At 40.8% G+C, this 15,466-nt stretch overlaps 1 protein-coding gene across 3 annotated transcripts in view; it reads right to left on the reverse strand.

Annotated features, from left to right (window-relative positions):
• Window positions 1–4,837, reverse strand: part of crb1 (crumbs cell polarity complex component 1) — a 123,265-nt gene extending 118,428 nt beyond the window's left edge. For 2 of the 3 annotated variants that reach the window (XM_043699794.1, XM_043699793.1), the window contains exon 1: window positions 4,625–4,836. In XM_043699794.1, coding sequence (XP_043555729.1) covers window positions 4,625–4,781 — 157 coding nt within the window. In that variant the 5' untranslated portion in view covers window positions 4,782–4,836. Of the gene's footprint in view, window positions 1–4,624 lie in introns of all 3 variants that reach the window. The other variant, XM_043699795.1, reaches the window with a different exon arrangement.
• Window positions 4,838–15,466: the final 10,629 nt, after the last annotated feature.

Here is a 15,466-nt window from a genome sequence, read left to right on the forward strand (position 1 = left end):
AAACCGGAGCACCCGGAGGAAACCCACGCAGACACGGGGAGAATGTGCAAACTCCACACAGTCAGTCGCCTGAGGCGGGAATTGAACCCGGGTCTCTGGCGCTGCGAGGCAGCAGTGCTAACCACTGTGCCACCGTGCCGCCCACTAATCCCTACAGTGTGGAAACACGCCCTTCGGCCCAACAAGTCCACACCGACCTTCTGAAGAGTATGCCACCCAAACACATTCCCTTATCCTATTTTTCTACATTTACCCTTAATTAATGCACCAACCTGCACATCCCTGAACACTATGGGCAATTTTAGCATGGCCAGTTCACCTAACCTGCACACCTTCGGATTGTGGGAGGAAACCAGAGCACCCGGAGGAAACCCACACAGACACGGGGAGAATGTGCAAACTCCACACAGACTGTTGCCCAAGGCTGGCATCGAAGCCAAGTACCTGGCACTGTGAGGCAGCAGTGCTAACCACTGAGCCACCAGGGAGTGAAGGGGAGAGAGAGCAATTGCAAAGGGAGAGAATGGTTTGCAATCTTTTGATATTGGAATACTTAGCTAACTGGGAAACCAGAACATTTTAAGTCATTGAGGGAATTACTTTTAAATGCATGTAGAATCTCTAGGTTTATGCTACACAAGTTCAGTAGCCACTATATGAGGGAGAAATATCATTGTTGTTATTGTCATGAACATTTTGTCAATTGGATAATTTAATATTGAACAGTTTTATATGATAAAGATTTGTTTTGACGGGCAAAGAAATAATTGGAGGTAAGTGGATGGGAGGTTAGAGTGGCAAATAAGTGGGCAAGGAGGCTATATTGGCAGTTTGGTGGTTCAGGGTTTGGGATGACCGATGTATAAATAGGTAGGGTGCCAGTTGGTTGTAGGGTAGCATGGCAGGTAGTGCTGAAAGTGCATGATTGGTAAGTGGGTATGGTGATGGGTGGGTGTGAACGCCAGATGGCAGCTACCTGTTTGTGGCAAATGTATGGGTGATAGGCTCAGGTGTCTGGTATGAGAGGGTTGAGTCTGCTATTTGGTTAGGGAGATGGAATAGCAGCTGAATGGGTGATGGTTCAGACTTCACCTTGTTTGGAACCTCCTCTAATAATGGCAAAATGTGTGGCCATACCAGGAGCAAGGAACCCCTGATATCAGTTGGATGAAATTAGAAGACCTTTTCCTGCTATTCATCCAGGTATGTAGGAGCAGAAGGAGATGATCCCCAAATGGACACAATGCATTAGGGCTCAGGAGAAGTCCAGGAAGTCAGGAGGTACATTGGGGCTAGGGCTCAGGGAAAAACCCAGAAGCTGTGGCAGCTCAGGCAAAAACATATGCCATTCACAGCTCAGTGCAACTGACAGCAAGGGTGAAAGAAGCCTATATTTTCTGTGTACAGCTAAACAATGTCAGTATTTGGAGAAATTTGGAGTAGTGCCAGCTTGGTGAAGCTAGTTGCTAGAGAAAGGCTGAAATTGTACCTGTAAGTAGGTACTGGAGTGCAGTTTTCAGAATCCAGAAGTGCAGATCCAAATGGGAGAGTGAACTACCAAAGCACAAGCAGCCATTGTGACAGTCATGACAAGGTGGGTTTTGGGGGAGTTTCAAAATTAGATCTGTGCTCAGTGGGTATTTCTTGTTAAACACACTTTTCCTGTATTCCTGTTAACAGTTTTCCTGTTAACCATATTTACCTCAGGGTAATTTTGAATTTTAAAACATAAATAGTGCATGTAATGTAGCTTACAGTATGGTTCTAACTTTATATGATAAATTTAACATTGTTTGTTCAAAACTGTGGAATCCTGTGGCTTTATGCTCTTGGTAGGTACCTAGATCTATGATTTTGACTACTTTAAAAAAAGGTATTGGTTTCACAATAGAACCCAGTTCCAAAGACTTGAACATGCAATCTAGTCCAGCACTTCCGTGCAATGCTGTAATGTATAAAGCTCTTCCTTTAGATGAAATGTTAAACCTGAAGCCTACACATAAATGATCCCGTGGACTCACAGGAGAGCTAAGAAAACCTCTCAGGTGTCCTGGCTTATATTTGTTCCTCAGACAACATAACTTAAAAAGATTATTTAAGTACATGCTGTTCACAAAATTGGCTGTCCCATTCTCTACATTACATCAGAAATTGTTCTTTAGAAGATAGTTGTTTACCAATAAAGTATCAAGTGTTCCTAACGTTGTGAACAGCATTATAGAAACACAAGTCTTTGGTTTGGTTTCACCCTAACATCTGCCAAAGTTACAGGGTCAGTGTGGGAGTACCTCTGACAAAATAAACCAACTTGATTCAATAACGAAGGAGAATTAGTTTCCAGTTGTGGATAGGTCAGTAACCATGGGACACAGATTTAAAGAAATTAGCAAAAGAACCTGCAGTAACATGATGAAATGCATGTGTGGTGTGAGTTATTGTGATAAAGGGTGCAATGCCTAAAAGCAAAGCAGAAGATAACATAAGAATGTAAGACATATAATGACGAATATACCATTCACCCCCTGAACCTGCCGTGTCATGCCATAATATGATGGCTTTGTTGAAGATTCATCCAGACTCGAAACATTAGCTTGCTCTCCTCCAGATTCTGCCTGACCCATTGTGATTTCCAGCACTTTTTGTTTTCAGTTCAGACTCTAGCATTTGCAGTAATTTGTTCCTAAAATGATGGCTAGTTTGGTTGTCATCTTGTATCCAATTTCCTGCCTGTTCACCTTAATCCTTGTTTCAATTGTCTATCAAAAATCCACATAACTCAGTCTTGAATATACTTAGTATCCACTGTTTGCTGGGGATGGCAATTCCAGGCTTTAATCACCCTCAAAGAAAAGAAAAGCATTACCATCTCCATTTTAAGTAGGAAATCATTTATTTTGAAGCTTAGATCCACATTTTTCCAGATTTGACAAATTCCTTTTAGCATCTATGCTGTGAAGCCCCTAGGATTTTATATGTTTCAATAGGATCACCTCTCATCCTTGTAAACTTCAATGACTCTAGTCACAATGTGCTCAACCCTTCTTCATTCCAGGAATCTGCTCAGTAAACCTTTCCTGAACTGTTTCCAATGCAAGCATGTTCCTCCTTCGGTAAAGTGACCAAAATGCACAAAATACTCTAGATGTGGTCTCACTACAGTTTGCTTACTCCCTACCAGGTGTATTTTTATTTTCTTCCAGTGGCACAGTGGTTAGCACTGCTGCCTCACAGCGCCAGGGTCTCAGGTTCGATTCCAGCCTCAGGCAACTGTCTGTGTGGAGTTTGCGCATTCTCCTCGTGTCTGGGTGCTCTGGTTTCCTCCCACAGCCCAAAGATATGCAGGTCTGGTGAATTGGCCATGCTAAATTGCCCTTGGTGTTAGGTGCATTAGTCAGAAGGAAATGGGTCTGGATGGGTCAGTGATACTTCTTGGGCTGAAGGGCCTGTTTCCACACTGTAGGGAATCTAATCTTAAATTCAGGGAAAAAAAATCTTCCAATTCTGATTAAAGAAACTGCAACTGTTGTTCGGAATGCAAGGACTTTGGTAACTAAACGAGATAGTTTGGGAATACGCACTGATGTCCACTTTAGAGACAGACAGGGTCCATTAAAGCACCATGTCTTTAACAAAGTAATTCCCCACGTCTATTCGACTATTAGGGCAAGTAATACACCGGACTCAAGAAGAAGGTTCAAGAAATAGTCAAGTAATTCATAAGATGCTAACTTCCCAAGTGTATAGAAATTAACTCAAATTAGTTCTCTGTCATTATTGGAAATTGATAGACGGGTGAATTTATTCTAAGTAGTCGAATTCGATTCGACTTGGAGTGAACGTCTTTATAGTGCAGGATGCGTGTCAGAAAACAAAAGATCTCCGTTAATATCTCAAAACTTTCGTGAAATGAATCGCAAACTCCTTCCCGTCTTGTGACAACAAAATCTCCGGCACTAAAGCACTGGCTGACTTCTCCAGCTCCCAACGGCCGAGAAACAGTGGGCTCGGGCAACCAGGTCACGTTATCATCTAAATCGCGCTCCAACTTAGTCTGTTTCCATCATCTGCCCATCCTGCAGACCTGCTCTTTTGCCTTTGAACGATTCAAACAGAAATTGGTGCGGCAGAACAGCCAAACCTGGATTTCTATTTCCAACCCACCTTCTTTGATCTGCGCGGCAGAAGGTGACCCAGATTACACACACACGGGCGGGACAAACTACTCCAAATCTCCCCCTGGCTCTTTCGTAAACGGGCTCCAAATGATACCGTGTTCAGTCAGACGAGTTTGGATGTAAACAGACCCCTCTCCTGGCCGGGATGGGCAGAGTTCACCCTCAAGACCATTCCCCACAAATTGAAAGTCGCATTTGTTGCCTCCTCCCATGTCATTCAGACAGACCCCCCAATCTTACCCAAATCTGAACCGCACGCCAAAAACCCATCTCCAGAGCATCGCTCTTACGGTCGATCAGAAGTTAAGGTGTTTCATTTTAAAGTTAAATTGTTTTGGTGTTCTAGTGTTTAATGGTCAGGTATATCTGAAAGCGGAATTAACTATTTGAAGGTTGAGATAGCCACACATGACGTTCGTGCTAAATATCAGAAATAATATTGTACTTACACTGGGCAGCGATGAAGAGTAACAAACACAGGGGCCTGGCGGGCTTTCTACTCCCTCCTGATGTGTTACAGAAAGCCATCATTTTGAAAGGAAACCATCCTGTAGCTGTGGGAGCAGTGCGAGATTTACCCGATCCATCCTGGTGTTCTCCCGACATCCGCACTGAGCTCTTTGAGGGATGTTGCTGCTGCTGCTGCTGAGGTGTCAGTCCACAGGCGGCACTCACTACCTTCTCCCAGTTCATTGGAAGGACCCAGGCGATTTTCCAAACCCGCTACAGATCTCAATGTTCAGCGGACCGGAGTTCATTCGAGTTTGCCATTTCCGTCCGCAGTCTTAATCAAAGGATCCCCTTGTTTCTCTGTGTGCTGCCCTAACATTATGACCAGCTATAGGGAGAGGTTGAATAGGCTGGGGCTGTTTTCCCTGAGGCGTCAGAGGCTAAAGGTGACCTTACAGAGGTTTATAAAACCACAAGGGGCATGGATAGGATAAAAAAGTCTCTTCCTTGTGGTGGGAGAGTCCAGAACTAGAGGGTATAGATTTAGGGTGAGAGGGGAAAGGTATTACAGATACCTAAGGGGCAACCTTTTCACGCAGAAGGTGGTACGTGTATGGAATGAGCCGCCAGAGGAAGTGGTGGCATCTAGTACGATTGCAACATTTAAAAGGCATCTGGATGAGTATATGAATAGGAAAGGTTTAGAGGGATATGAACCAGGTGCTGGCAGATGGGACTAGATTGGATTGGGATGGCTGGTTGGAATGGATGAGTTGGACCCAAGGGTTTGTTTCCGTGCTGTACATCTCTATGACTCTATGAGTTCCTCTGGAATTTCATTCGTATTACTAATGTCAATCTGGAAATGATGATTTAGATGTTTGGACCTGTGTCAATCCTTACCAGTTCTTTGATAAATCTTGTAATCAAACCCATGTAATTATTATTATTGCTGTTTATGAAATAACAATCTGTCCTACTGCCTTTGTGTTCCAGAGTTACCCAATTCATTTCAGTTCCCGATCTCCTGGTGTTTCAATTCTCTATTGCATTCCTCCTTGACCACACAGTGTTCTACCTCCAGAAAAAGGTCTTGGAAAAGGTCTTTGAATATTTTTGAGACAGAGGTACATCGATTCCTATAGACAGATTGCAGTTTTGAAGGGCAGTCATATCAGACTCTGTTTGTCTCTCCACAAGTGTTGCCAGATCTCTGTGTTTCTCCAGCATTTTTATTCTCAAGAGAATCAGATTCTCTTGGGTTAGGCACTTCACAACCTCCCAGACTTAATGTTTTTAACATGTTCAGGTGCCGATTTTACTTTCCCATGTATAACTCCTTCAGATCCATCTTTTGTGCCTCTACTTGTTGCGTTACTATTTGCTTTTTGTCTTGGATCATCCTGTCTCCTGCTCTTCCCTTATCATTGACCTTTTGTTCTCTTTTTCTGCAACCCTGCTCCTTTGCTGCCTCTGAACTTGGTTAAAGTCTGTTACATCTCTAACTTTTTTTCCAGTTCTGATGAAGGGTCAGCATCCAAAAGCCTTGTTTTTCTTCTCTCCATAAATGCTGCTACAAAAATTAATTTTACTTCAAGTTCAGTGTTTCCTTCAGAGGAGATGACACAAAGTCAAATAAATCCAAAATGAATAGAGTCATAGAGTTATACAGCGTGGGATCAGACACTTCTGTCCAACTAGTCCACCTGCCTGTATTTGGCCCATATCCCTCCATACTTTTCCTATTCATGTACTTATCAAAAGGTCTTTTAAATGTTGTGACTCTAATTGTGTGCACCACTTTGTCTGGCAGTTCAGTCCACACAGGAACCACTCTCTGTGTAAAACATTGCCCCTCATTCTTTTTAAAACTTTCTCCTCTCACTTTAAAAATATGCTCCCTAGTTTCTCCCACTTTCTTAGGGAAAAAGATCTTTGCTGTTCACCTGATCTGTGTCCCTTATGATTTTATAAACCTCTAAGGTCACTTCTCTCCAGTGAAAATGCCCCAGCCTATCTAACCTATTTTTATAACTCAAATCCTCCATTCCTGAAAACATCCTAGTAAATCTTTTCTGAACCCTTTTCTGAATCTTTTCAGTATGATAATATCCTTCCTATTACAGAGTAACCAGAACTGCACACAGGAGAGGCCTCACCAACATCCTGTATAACTTCAACATGATGTCCCAACTCCTATACTCAAAGGTCTGAGCAATGAAGGCAAGCAAGCTGAACACCTTCTTTATCACACTGTCTAAGCCTAACCCTAACTCTGTCTATATATGATGCACATTTCAAAGAATTATGTTTCTGAACTTTTAGGTCTCTCTCCATTCTACAACACTCTCTATTCTCCAGGATCCTAACATTAATTATATACGTCCTGCCTGTGTTTGTTTTACCAAAATGCAATATCTCACATTTATCCAAATTAAACACCACCTGCTACTCCTCAACCCATTGGCCCAATTGATCAAGATCTCTTTGTAATCTTAGATAACCTTCTTCACCACCCACTATACCATCAATTTTGGTGTCTTCTATAAACTTATTAACCATACTTCCTATAATCTCATCCAAATCATTTATATAAATGACAGACAAAAATGGACCCAGCACCAATGCCTTGAAATACCGTAGGTCACAGGCCTCCAATCTGAAAAACAGTAAAAATGGTTTATGAGAAATGATTTCCTAGACACAAAACCATGCTGACTATCCCTAATCATTTCTTGCATCTCCAAATGCATGTAAATCTTATCTTTCAGAATCACCTCCAACAACTTACCCAGTACTGATGTCAGACTCACATGGCTATAGTTCCCAGGCTTCTCCTTTCAACTACCCTCCAGTTCTCCTGCGCCTCACCGTGCTTGTACATAATACAAATATTTCTGCTCGGGGCCTCACAATTCTCTCCCTAACAACATCCTGGGATACACTTGATCAGGTCCCAGAGATTTATCCACCTTTACATTTGCTGAGACCTTCAGCACTTCCTCTTTTGAAAAGTGAACTGTTTTCAAAACATCAATATTTATTTCCCTGAGTTCTCTAGCCTCCATTTCTTTCTCCGCAGTAAAAACTGACGTGAAATATTCATTGATATCTCGCCCACCTCCTGAGATTCAACACAAGACAACCTTGTTGATCTTTAAGAGGCTATATTCCCTCTCTAGTTGCTCTTTTGCACTTCATGTACTTGGGAAATCTCATTGGATCATCCTTAAGCTTATCTACCAAGGCTAAAGGTCTTTCTTTTCTTGAGTTGATTGGATGTGTAAAACTACAAAACCAAATGTAAAAAACAGAAACAGATTCTCAGAACAAATCTTTCAAACACTTACAATAAAGATATCTCTAATATAATAGAGATGTGCCATCAAGGCTGGTTCTACAAATGTGTGCTCCCAGAGGAATTGTACATTTCGAATTGCATTTTATATAATTAATACATCTGAATGGAAGGAGAAACAACATTTTGGTGTGGATATTTGGCTTATTTACACCCTTGTCAAACATTTAACAACAATGCTGCAAATGAGATAGAAGTTTATTTTTGCAGTGTACAAGTAATAATTTCGACAAAAAATCCGTAATGCTGCAGCTAATAGTACAATGAAAAGGACACAAGAACACATATGAGTACCACTCTGCTGAATACTGAAGATGTATGTTTTGATTGATACATGTTCACAACTATATCTTTCTCTCCAAGTGTATTTCATACCTGTCAAGCTTAATTGTCATTGATTTCCTCTGCCTTCCACAAGTCAGTCACTTTCAAGCTTCAACATTTCTGACCTTGCATGACCAGATTATACCTTTTACTGGATTTGAGGTGGGAAAGCGTTAAGAAATTAAGACTCTGAAAAGAAGAAGCTCCTCTGGACCATTTTGTTTAGCAGAGTGGTATAAGGCTAAGAGCTGAGGAAGCCATGGCACTCTCCAACTTGTTATGTTTTGAACCCCTTGTGATTGACTCAGACACCAAGGTAAACTGATAGAACAAACAATGCACACAGTTACATAATCAGTTGTTTGATGCGTGTCACACAGGGACAGCACTTCATATTAATTACTTTAGTGCCATTATGGGCCAGAATAGCAGATGCCAGGGGGACAGGCCTGCCCAAGATGCCACATCAGAACATTTCTCCTCTCTTATCAACTTTTAATGGTAGCCATGATGTGGAAGTTCTGGTGTTGGACTGGGGTGGACAAAGTCAGAAGTCACACGACACCAGAATCCAGCAGAGGGTGTGTATTTGAAATCATAACTTTTTGGAGCACTACTCCTTTGTCAGGGGAAGTTCATGTCAACTTTTAAAGTAACAGATCCCAATCAGTGAACCTAAGGAGACAACATTGGGCAACTCACAAGCCATAATAAGGAAGACCATGTAATGATACCAGAAGGAGGCCATGATCCTGTGGTTGCTTTCAAGTACACCTTGTGTGAAGACTTTGGGCAGCTTGCCACAGTCCTCCTATTAGTTAATAGGAAAATTCACAATGTAGCTGACTAGATTTGATAAAGGATTAGTCAGCTGTTTTTGACAGCCAGCAGCTATGCACTGACTGACAATGCAGATAGTTCCTAAACTGGGTGAGAGGAACCAGTAATTAATTGGAGTTTCTGGCTAGAATCAATTCTATTTGAAACGCAACAACTACCGTATATCGTGTGTGTGTGTGTGTGTGTATATTACTTGGTCATTTTGCAACATGTTATGAATAGTAAGGAACTGAAGCTCATTACGGTCATAATGGTCCTTACTTGAGAAAGTATACAGGAAAACAGACTAGAAAAAAAATTAAAGGATGGAAATCTGACAGGGTTAAGATAATCCTGACTCGAGAAAGATAAAAATCACACAACACCAGGTTATAGTCCAACAGGTTTATTTGGAAGCACTAAGCTTTTGGAGTGCTGCTCCTTCATCAGGTGTTTGTGGAGTACACAATTGTAAGACAGAATTTATAGCAAAAGTTTATAGTATGAGGTAACTGAAATCATATATTGGAAAAGACCCAGATTGTTTGTTACAGGTCTTTTTCAATATATGATTTCAGTTACATCACACTGTAAACTTTTGCTACAAATTCTCTGTTTTACAATTGTATTCTCCACAATGACCTGATGAAGGAGCAGCTCTCCGAAAGCTAGTGCTTCCAAATAAACCTGTTGGACTATAACCTGGTGTTGTGTGATTTTTAACTTTGTACACCCCAGTCTAACACCGACACCTCCAAATCATGACTTGAGAAAGAGACAGTTGATATCTCTACGAGAAATGTCGTACAGGGAATGGTCTCAAATCCATACACCAGGATTGTGAGAAAAACAGACTCTGTTACAATGTGACAAGTTTCAATTTTAAACAAATAATATAGAATAAAAACATAATTTGGCAAGGTACAAGTTCCAGACTAGTGATCCACTACTCCACCACTCTGTTTGCCAGTCTAACCCATACTCAGAGAGATTCTTCACTCCACTCAACTTGGTTTGATTGAAATGCCCACTGCCAAATTGCCAAACTCGAGACCCAGTAATATCTCCATCTTGACCCAACCTAGGTTGTGAGGTTGCTGGCTTTGAGACACTGTAATATCGATCTCATTGTGCTAGTCGGTGTGGAGCAGAAATGTTTTCTTGGCATCCTGGGCAACGTTTATTGGTCAAGCATTAGCAGTGGAATCAACATATTATCTTGTAAGGAGCAAACTACTGCAGATTGTGGAATCTGTACTGAAAACAAAAATTGCTGAAGATCACAGTGGGTCAAGCAGCATCCATGGAGAGAATGCAAGCTAACATTTTGAGTCTAGATAACTCTTCATCAGACCTGAGTATGAGAGAAAACTAGCAAGAAATATAAAAACAGATAGTAAAAGCTTGTAGAAATATATAAATAGTAGAAGAATTACTAACGTGAGTATTAGTGCCTTAGTGGATGAGACTGGGAACCAGGAAATGGCAGAGATGTTGAACAAATGTTCTTCATCAGTTCTTACAACAGGAGACATCAAAAGAACTCCAATAGTAATGATAAATCAGTGGAGAAAAGACATGGAGCAACTTAGAATTATCACAATCACTGGAGAAAAGGTGTGAAGAAATCTAATGGGATTGGTAAACTGCATCCTATGGTTTTAAAATAAGGATCTTGTGAAACTTGAAAAAGTTCAGCAAGGATTTAGCAGGATGGTGCCAGGGTTGGAGGAGTTGAGCTATAGGGAGAGACTGAATAGACTGGGGCTGTTTTCCCTGGAGCATCGGAGGCTGAGGGGTGACCTCAGAGAGGTTTATAAAATCATGAGGGGCATGGTTTGGGTAAATAGGCAGGGTCTTTTCCCTGGGGTGTGGGAGTCCAGAACTAGAGGGCATAGGTTTAGGGTGAGAGGAGGAAGATTTAAAAGAGACCTAAGGGGCAAATTTTTCACACAGAGGGCGTGTGTCTATGGAATGAGCTGCCATTGGAAGTTGGGGAGGCTAGAACAATTGCAACATTTAAAAGGCATCTCGATGGGTACATGAATAGGAAGTGTTTCAAAGGAAATGGCCAAGTGTTGGCAGTGAAGGGATAAATCTGGTGATTGGTGTTAATGATTCCCTTCTTTCAACTTTGCTGCTGTCCCACAGAGAGCAAAATGTTAGTTAACACTGAAATCTCATCTTTGTGCTAAAATTAGGGTTAATAACCCATCCAATTAAAATGTAATGTCCTGTTAATGAGCAGTAATGGGATATTTAAACTATCTATTATGTAAAAACTACTCTAAAGAATATTTATGGCTCTAACAAACTAATATAATTTGTGTATTGTCAAATTATTCCATTATCGTTGAAAATTCCATAGTTTTGCTTACATGAAAATAAGTTTTAAACTTCAGTTCTAGCACATTTGTTCCAATCTCTATTTCACTGTCTAAAAATATACAAGGTGAAGGGCAATCAGTTCATTTTATTTTTGCTGTTGATGAGAATCCTTCTACATAATTGGCAGAGTACCTTGCCAGATGATGTAACTCTTTCTGGATGCCTGGAGATTCCATTGACTTGGCACCAGGTTCATATTTGGGTCAGCATGTGGGAACTCTGCACCACAGAAAACAAATTCATTTATGGTCAGTTTTTCTTCCCAAGGTCGATGGTGAATGCTGATGATTCACCAGTGAAAACCAAATCTGGGCCATTGAATGAATCCTGCTATAATTTTAGGGGCTGATTAATTGGTCATGGCAGACTCTTGTGTATCTGAGTGAAATATTAATAAGAATTATTCCCAAAGAGTCTTTTGTAGTAACAGAAAAGTGAGTGTTGTCTAATTGAGATCAAATAACACAGCACTTTATGCCATTTCATGAGTAAATTGAATAGTAAAAGCAAATATTTAAATCCCTTTGTAGAGTTTGCAAATTATTGTTTCATAGCCCACAGATCCTTACCAGTTGTAACCACATTCATAGGTTTTCTTACCTGCGGAGTTCGCAATTGCCCTTCATGTTCTTTATGGTCAAAATAATAGTTAAATAGATTTTCAGAAATGCTCAAACTCACATCAGCACTTTTTGATATGTATCCTTTCTGGTGAGTTCATGTTCTGAACTAAAGCAATTACTTGTACATTGGTAGCCAGACATAGGCACAGATAAACACCAGAGGGTTAATGAAGATTGTGTGAGTTGAGACAGTGTTGAAAATATTCTGATTTTTGTTTGGTGAAGTTTGTTAAATCCTTCAGGAATAGGTCGAAGAGGGAAATAGAGAGCATTGGGTTGTAAAATCCTGCTGGACTTTAACGATCAGGAGCTTGACTGGTATATTTTATTGAAGTGGTTTGAGAGGGTCAGAAGGAAAACAGGGAGAAGAAAATGAGGACTGCAGAAGATGGAGATCAGAGTCAAGAATGTGGTGCTGGAAAAGCACAGCAGGTCAGGCAGCATCCGAGGAGCAGGAGAGTTGATGTTTCGGGCATAAGCCCTTCATCAAAAAACAGCAAATGTGTCGTGGTTGAAGCCATTTGCAATGCTGTACTTCTCAGGAAAATGGAAATTGGTTTTTAAACTTTGTGCACAATGTTAAATAAAGATGTAGTTAAAACAAGCACAGATAATCCACTGTGCAATGTGTGAATCTACATTTTGTCTGATTCAAATGCTTTTGTTGTCTCTTGATTAATTAATTTTGCTTGTAAATAAAGATGTACTCCCTCTTCCTTGCTACACAGGTGATAACTGTGCCTGCTCAGATGACTGGAGAAATATTGAAATTTGTATTTGAACTATTAAAAACAAAAGGATACTAGCTATCTAAGTTCCAAAAGTTTTGTTGCAGGGGCAATAAGACGGTAGAAAATTAATATGAGCATCAATCAAGACAAAGCCACAAAGTGAGTGAAGATATCCTTGTATGTGACTAGTATTGCCAGGGCTTCACATTGCTTCTAATGCCTGTAAAATTTATCAGGTAGATAGCCTAACTTGTCTGGGTGCAGATGTCATGTGCCCATTTCAAAAGAAGGCAGCAACATGTTAAATACATTGCTTTGTTTCCGTGATTTTTATTTGACCCAGAGCAGATGCTGTGCTATACACCTCTGCTGTGGTGCTGCCAGCATCTTTCACACACTGCAGGGGAGTAGGTAACATTTGGAATTAACTGGATTTTTTGGCTGCCTTCTTTTTTAATGGTACACTTTCAACTTACTTTCAACTTCTCTCATTTTACTTGGGTTCACCCATATGCTGGTTGATCACCTTTCTCCATCATCTCCTGTCAGTCATTCATTCATTCATTTTCTCATCCTTGCATATGTGAGTCCTTTCATCAGTTCTTTCCAACTGATCTTAAGCTTTCCTCTTCTCCTTCTTCAATTGGAAGTTCAATGTCCATTACTCATCTTGTCACATTCTCTCAGTTTTGAAGATGTTGGTTAAGTTGTTTCCCTACTCACTTTCTTCACTCACTCATTCCTTATCCTGGAATACACCATGAGGTGGACTTTCAGATGGAGTAACTGTGAAATTCCTGTTTTTATCCAGGAGCCCCTTCCCTCACTACAACCCTATCTTTAAGCTTTTGTGTTTTCAGATGATCAGAAACTGATGTTGGCTTAGCCTTCAAAGGTCCAGGTAGAAGAAAGAGAACAAACTGAAGAGGAGGCACTGTCACTTGATTGTACAATCTTAACCAGCAGCTCAGATATCGGCACAGCACAAATGTTAGAGAATGGTTTGGAGTCAGGACTAGCATAGAATGAATCACTGCAGCCAGGCAATACATCAGCTTGTGTTAGCTGGAAACAGGGAGCAGTCTGACTCCAATGTGGCAGAGGGTATCATGTGGAGTTTGGAGCTCATTCTTTTCACTGTGGAAGTGGTACAGATATTCACAGCAGACACCATACGGTGTACTTTGGCTGCTACCTCAGCTACTTCCATTTAGCAGAGGTCGAGATCTCTCAATATATCCAATTCTGGAAACTGCATTGACAATGTGGAACATGAAACTGCAGTCTTCTCTTAAGACAAGAACACTTGGTTCCTGTTACTGCCAGCCTCCAAGCCCTTGCTGTTGCCTCTCAGCTACCCTTCATCATGGAATCCTCCAGTCCAATAATGGAATTGGTATCCATCTTTGGCCCAATGCAAGCTAAACAGGCGATTCAGCTCAAGGTAACATCTATATCATCATGGAAGCTTTTTAGTCTCTAAAGAGGCTGACAAAAATTGACCCTATTGCTTTTTCTCACTCAACCAGCTTGGGAAATTTAAATGGATACCAGAGACAATATTGGCATGGACCAGGTCAAACCTCATCAAAACATACCAAGGAGATAGCTTAGACTCTAACCTTTTTTTACTTTAAAGGCAAATGTCAGGCGTTGCATTCTGGATGCAATTTGATCGGTTAAACTACGAGGCTTGAAGCAAAACACACTTTATTCATACACTACAGTTAAAATACAGACTAAATAAAGATAAATGAAAATAATTGGCTTTACTTAACACTATCGAAAAACCGAACAAAATCACAAACTACTCATGAACTACTCCAATATAGTAATACCCCGTAGGCATACCCATGGTAAAGGCAAATTCAGTAAAATAGATTGGCTCACATGCAATTCTACCAGCAGGAAGAAAACCCCAGCTTTTAGCTGTAACAGAGAGAGGAATAAGAGATCCCACATCCAGCTTCAAGACCTCAGCAACTGCTGAAAGCTAAAACTAAAAACCTTGGTGCTGTGGAAGCTTGACTCATCCCATTCAGGCAGCTTCGATTGTTCCAACATTTTTTTTAAAAACCCAAGGCCTCACAAGCTGTTTACTTTACTGGCTTTGAATACACTGCTTTCCACCTCTTTCTCAACCTTTCTTCATAAATAGAAACAGGTCAAAATACATCTCTTATAGCCGTAGTATCACCACAATATGTAATTCAAACTTTTGACTTTAACTTAAACTTCTGGTTTGGTTTTGGTGCTTGAAGCATGTTTTCCTTACATACACCTTTTCATAAAAATATGACCTCCGTTCCAACCAATTCAAAATTATATCAAGATTAGATTAGATTCCCTACAGTGTGGAAACAGGCCCTTTGGCCTAACAAGTCCAAACCGATCCTCCGAAGAGTAACCCACCCAGACCCATTCCCCTACATTTACCCCTGACTAATGCACCTAAAGCTATGGGCAATTTAGCATGGCAAATTCACCTGACCGGCACATCTTTGGATTGTGGGAGGAAACTGGAGCACCCGGAGGAAACCAACGCAGACACGGGGAGAATATGCAAACTCCACATAGAGAGTCGCTTGAGGCAGGAAT

This window comes from Chiloscyllium plagiosum, chromosome 11 (genome assembly GCF_004010195.1).
Source record: "Chiloscyllium plagiosum isolate BGI_BamShark_2017 chromosome 11, ASM401019v2, whole genome shotgun sequence".
Lineage (NCBI taxonomy): Eukaryota > Metazoa > Chordata > Chondrichthyes > Orectolobiformes > Hemiscylliidae > Chiloscyllium > Chiloscyllium plagiosum.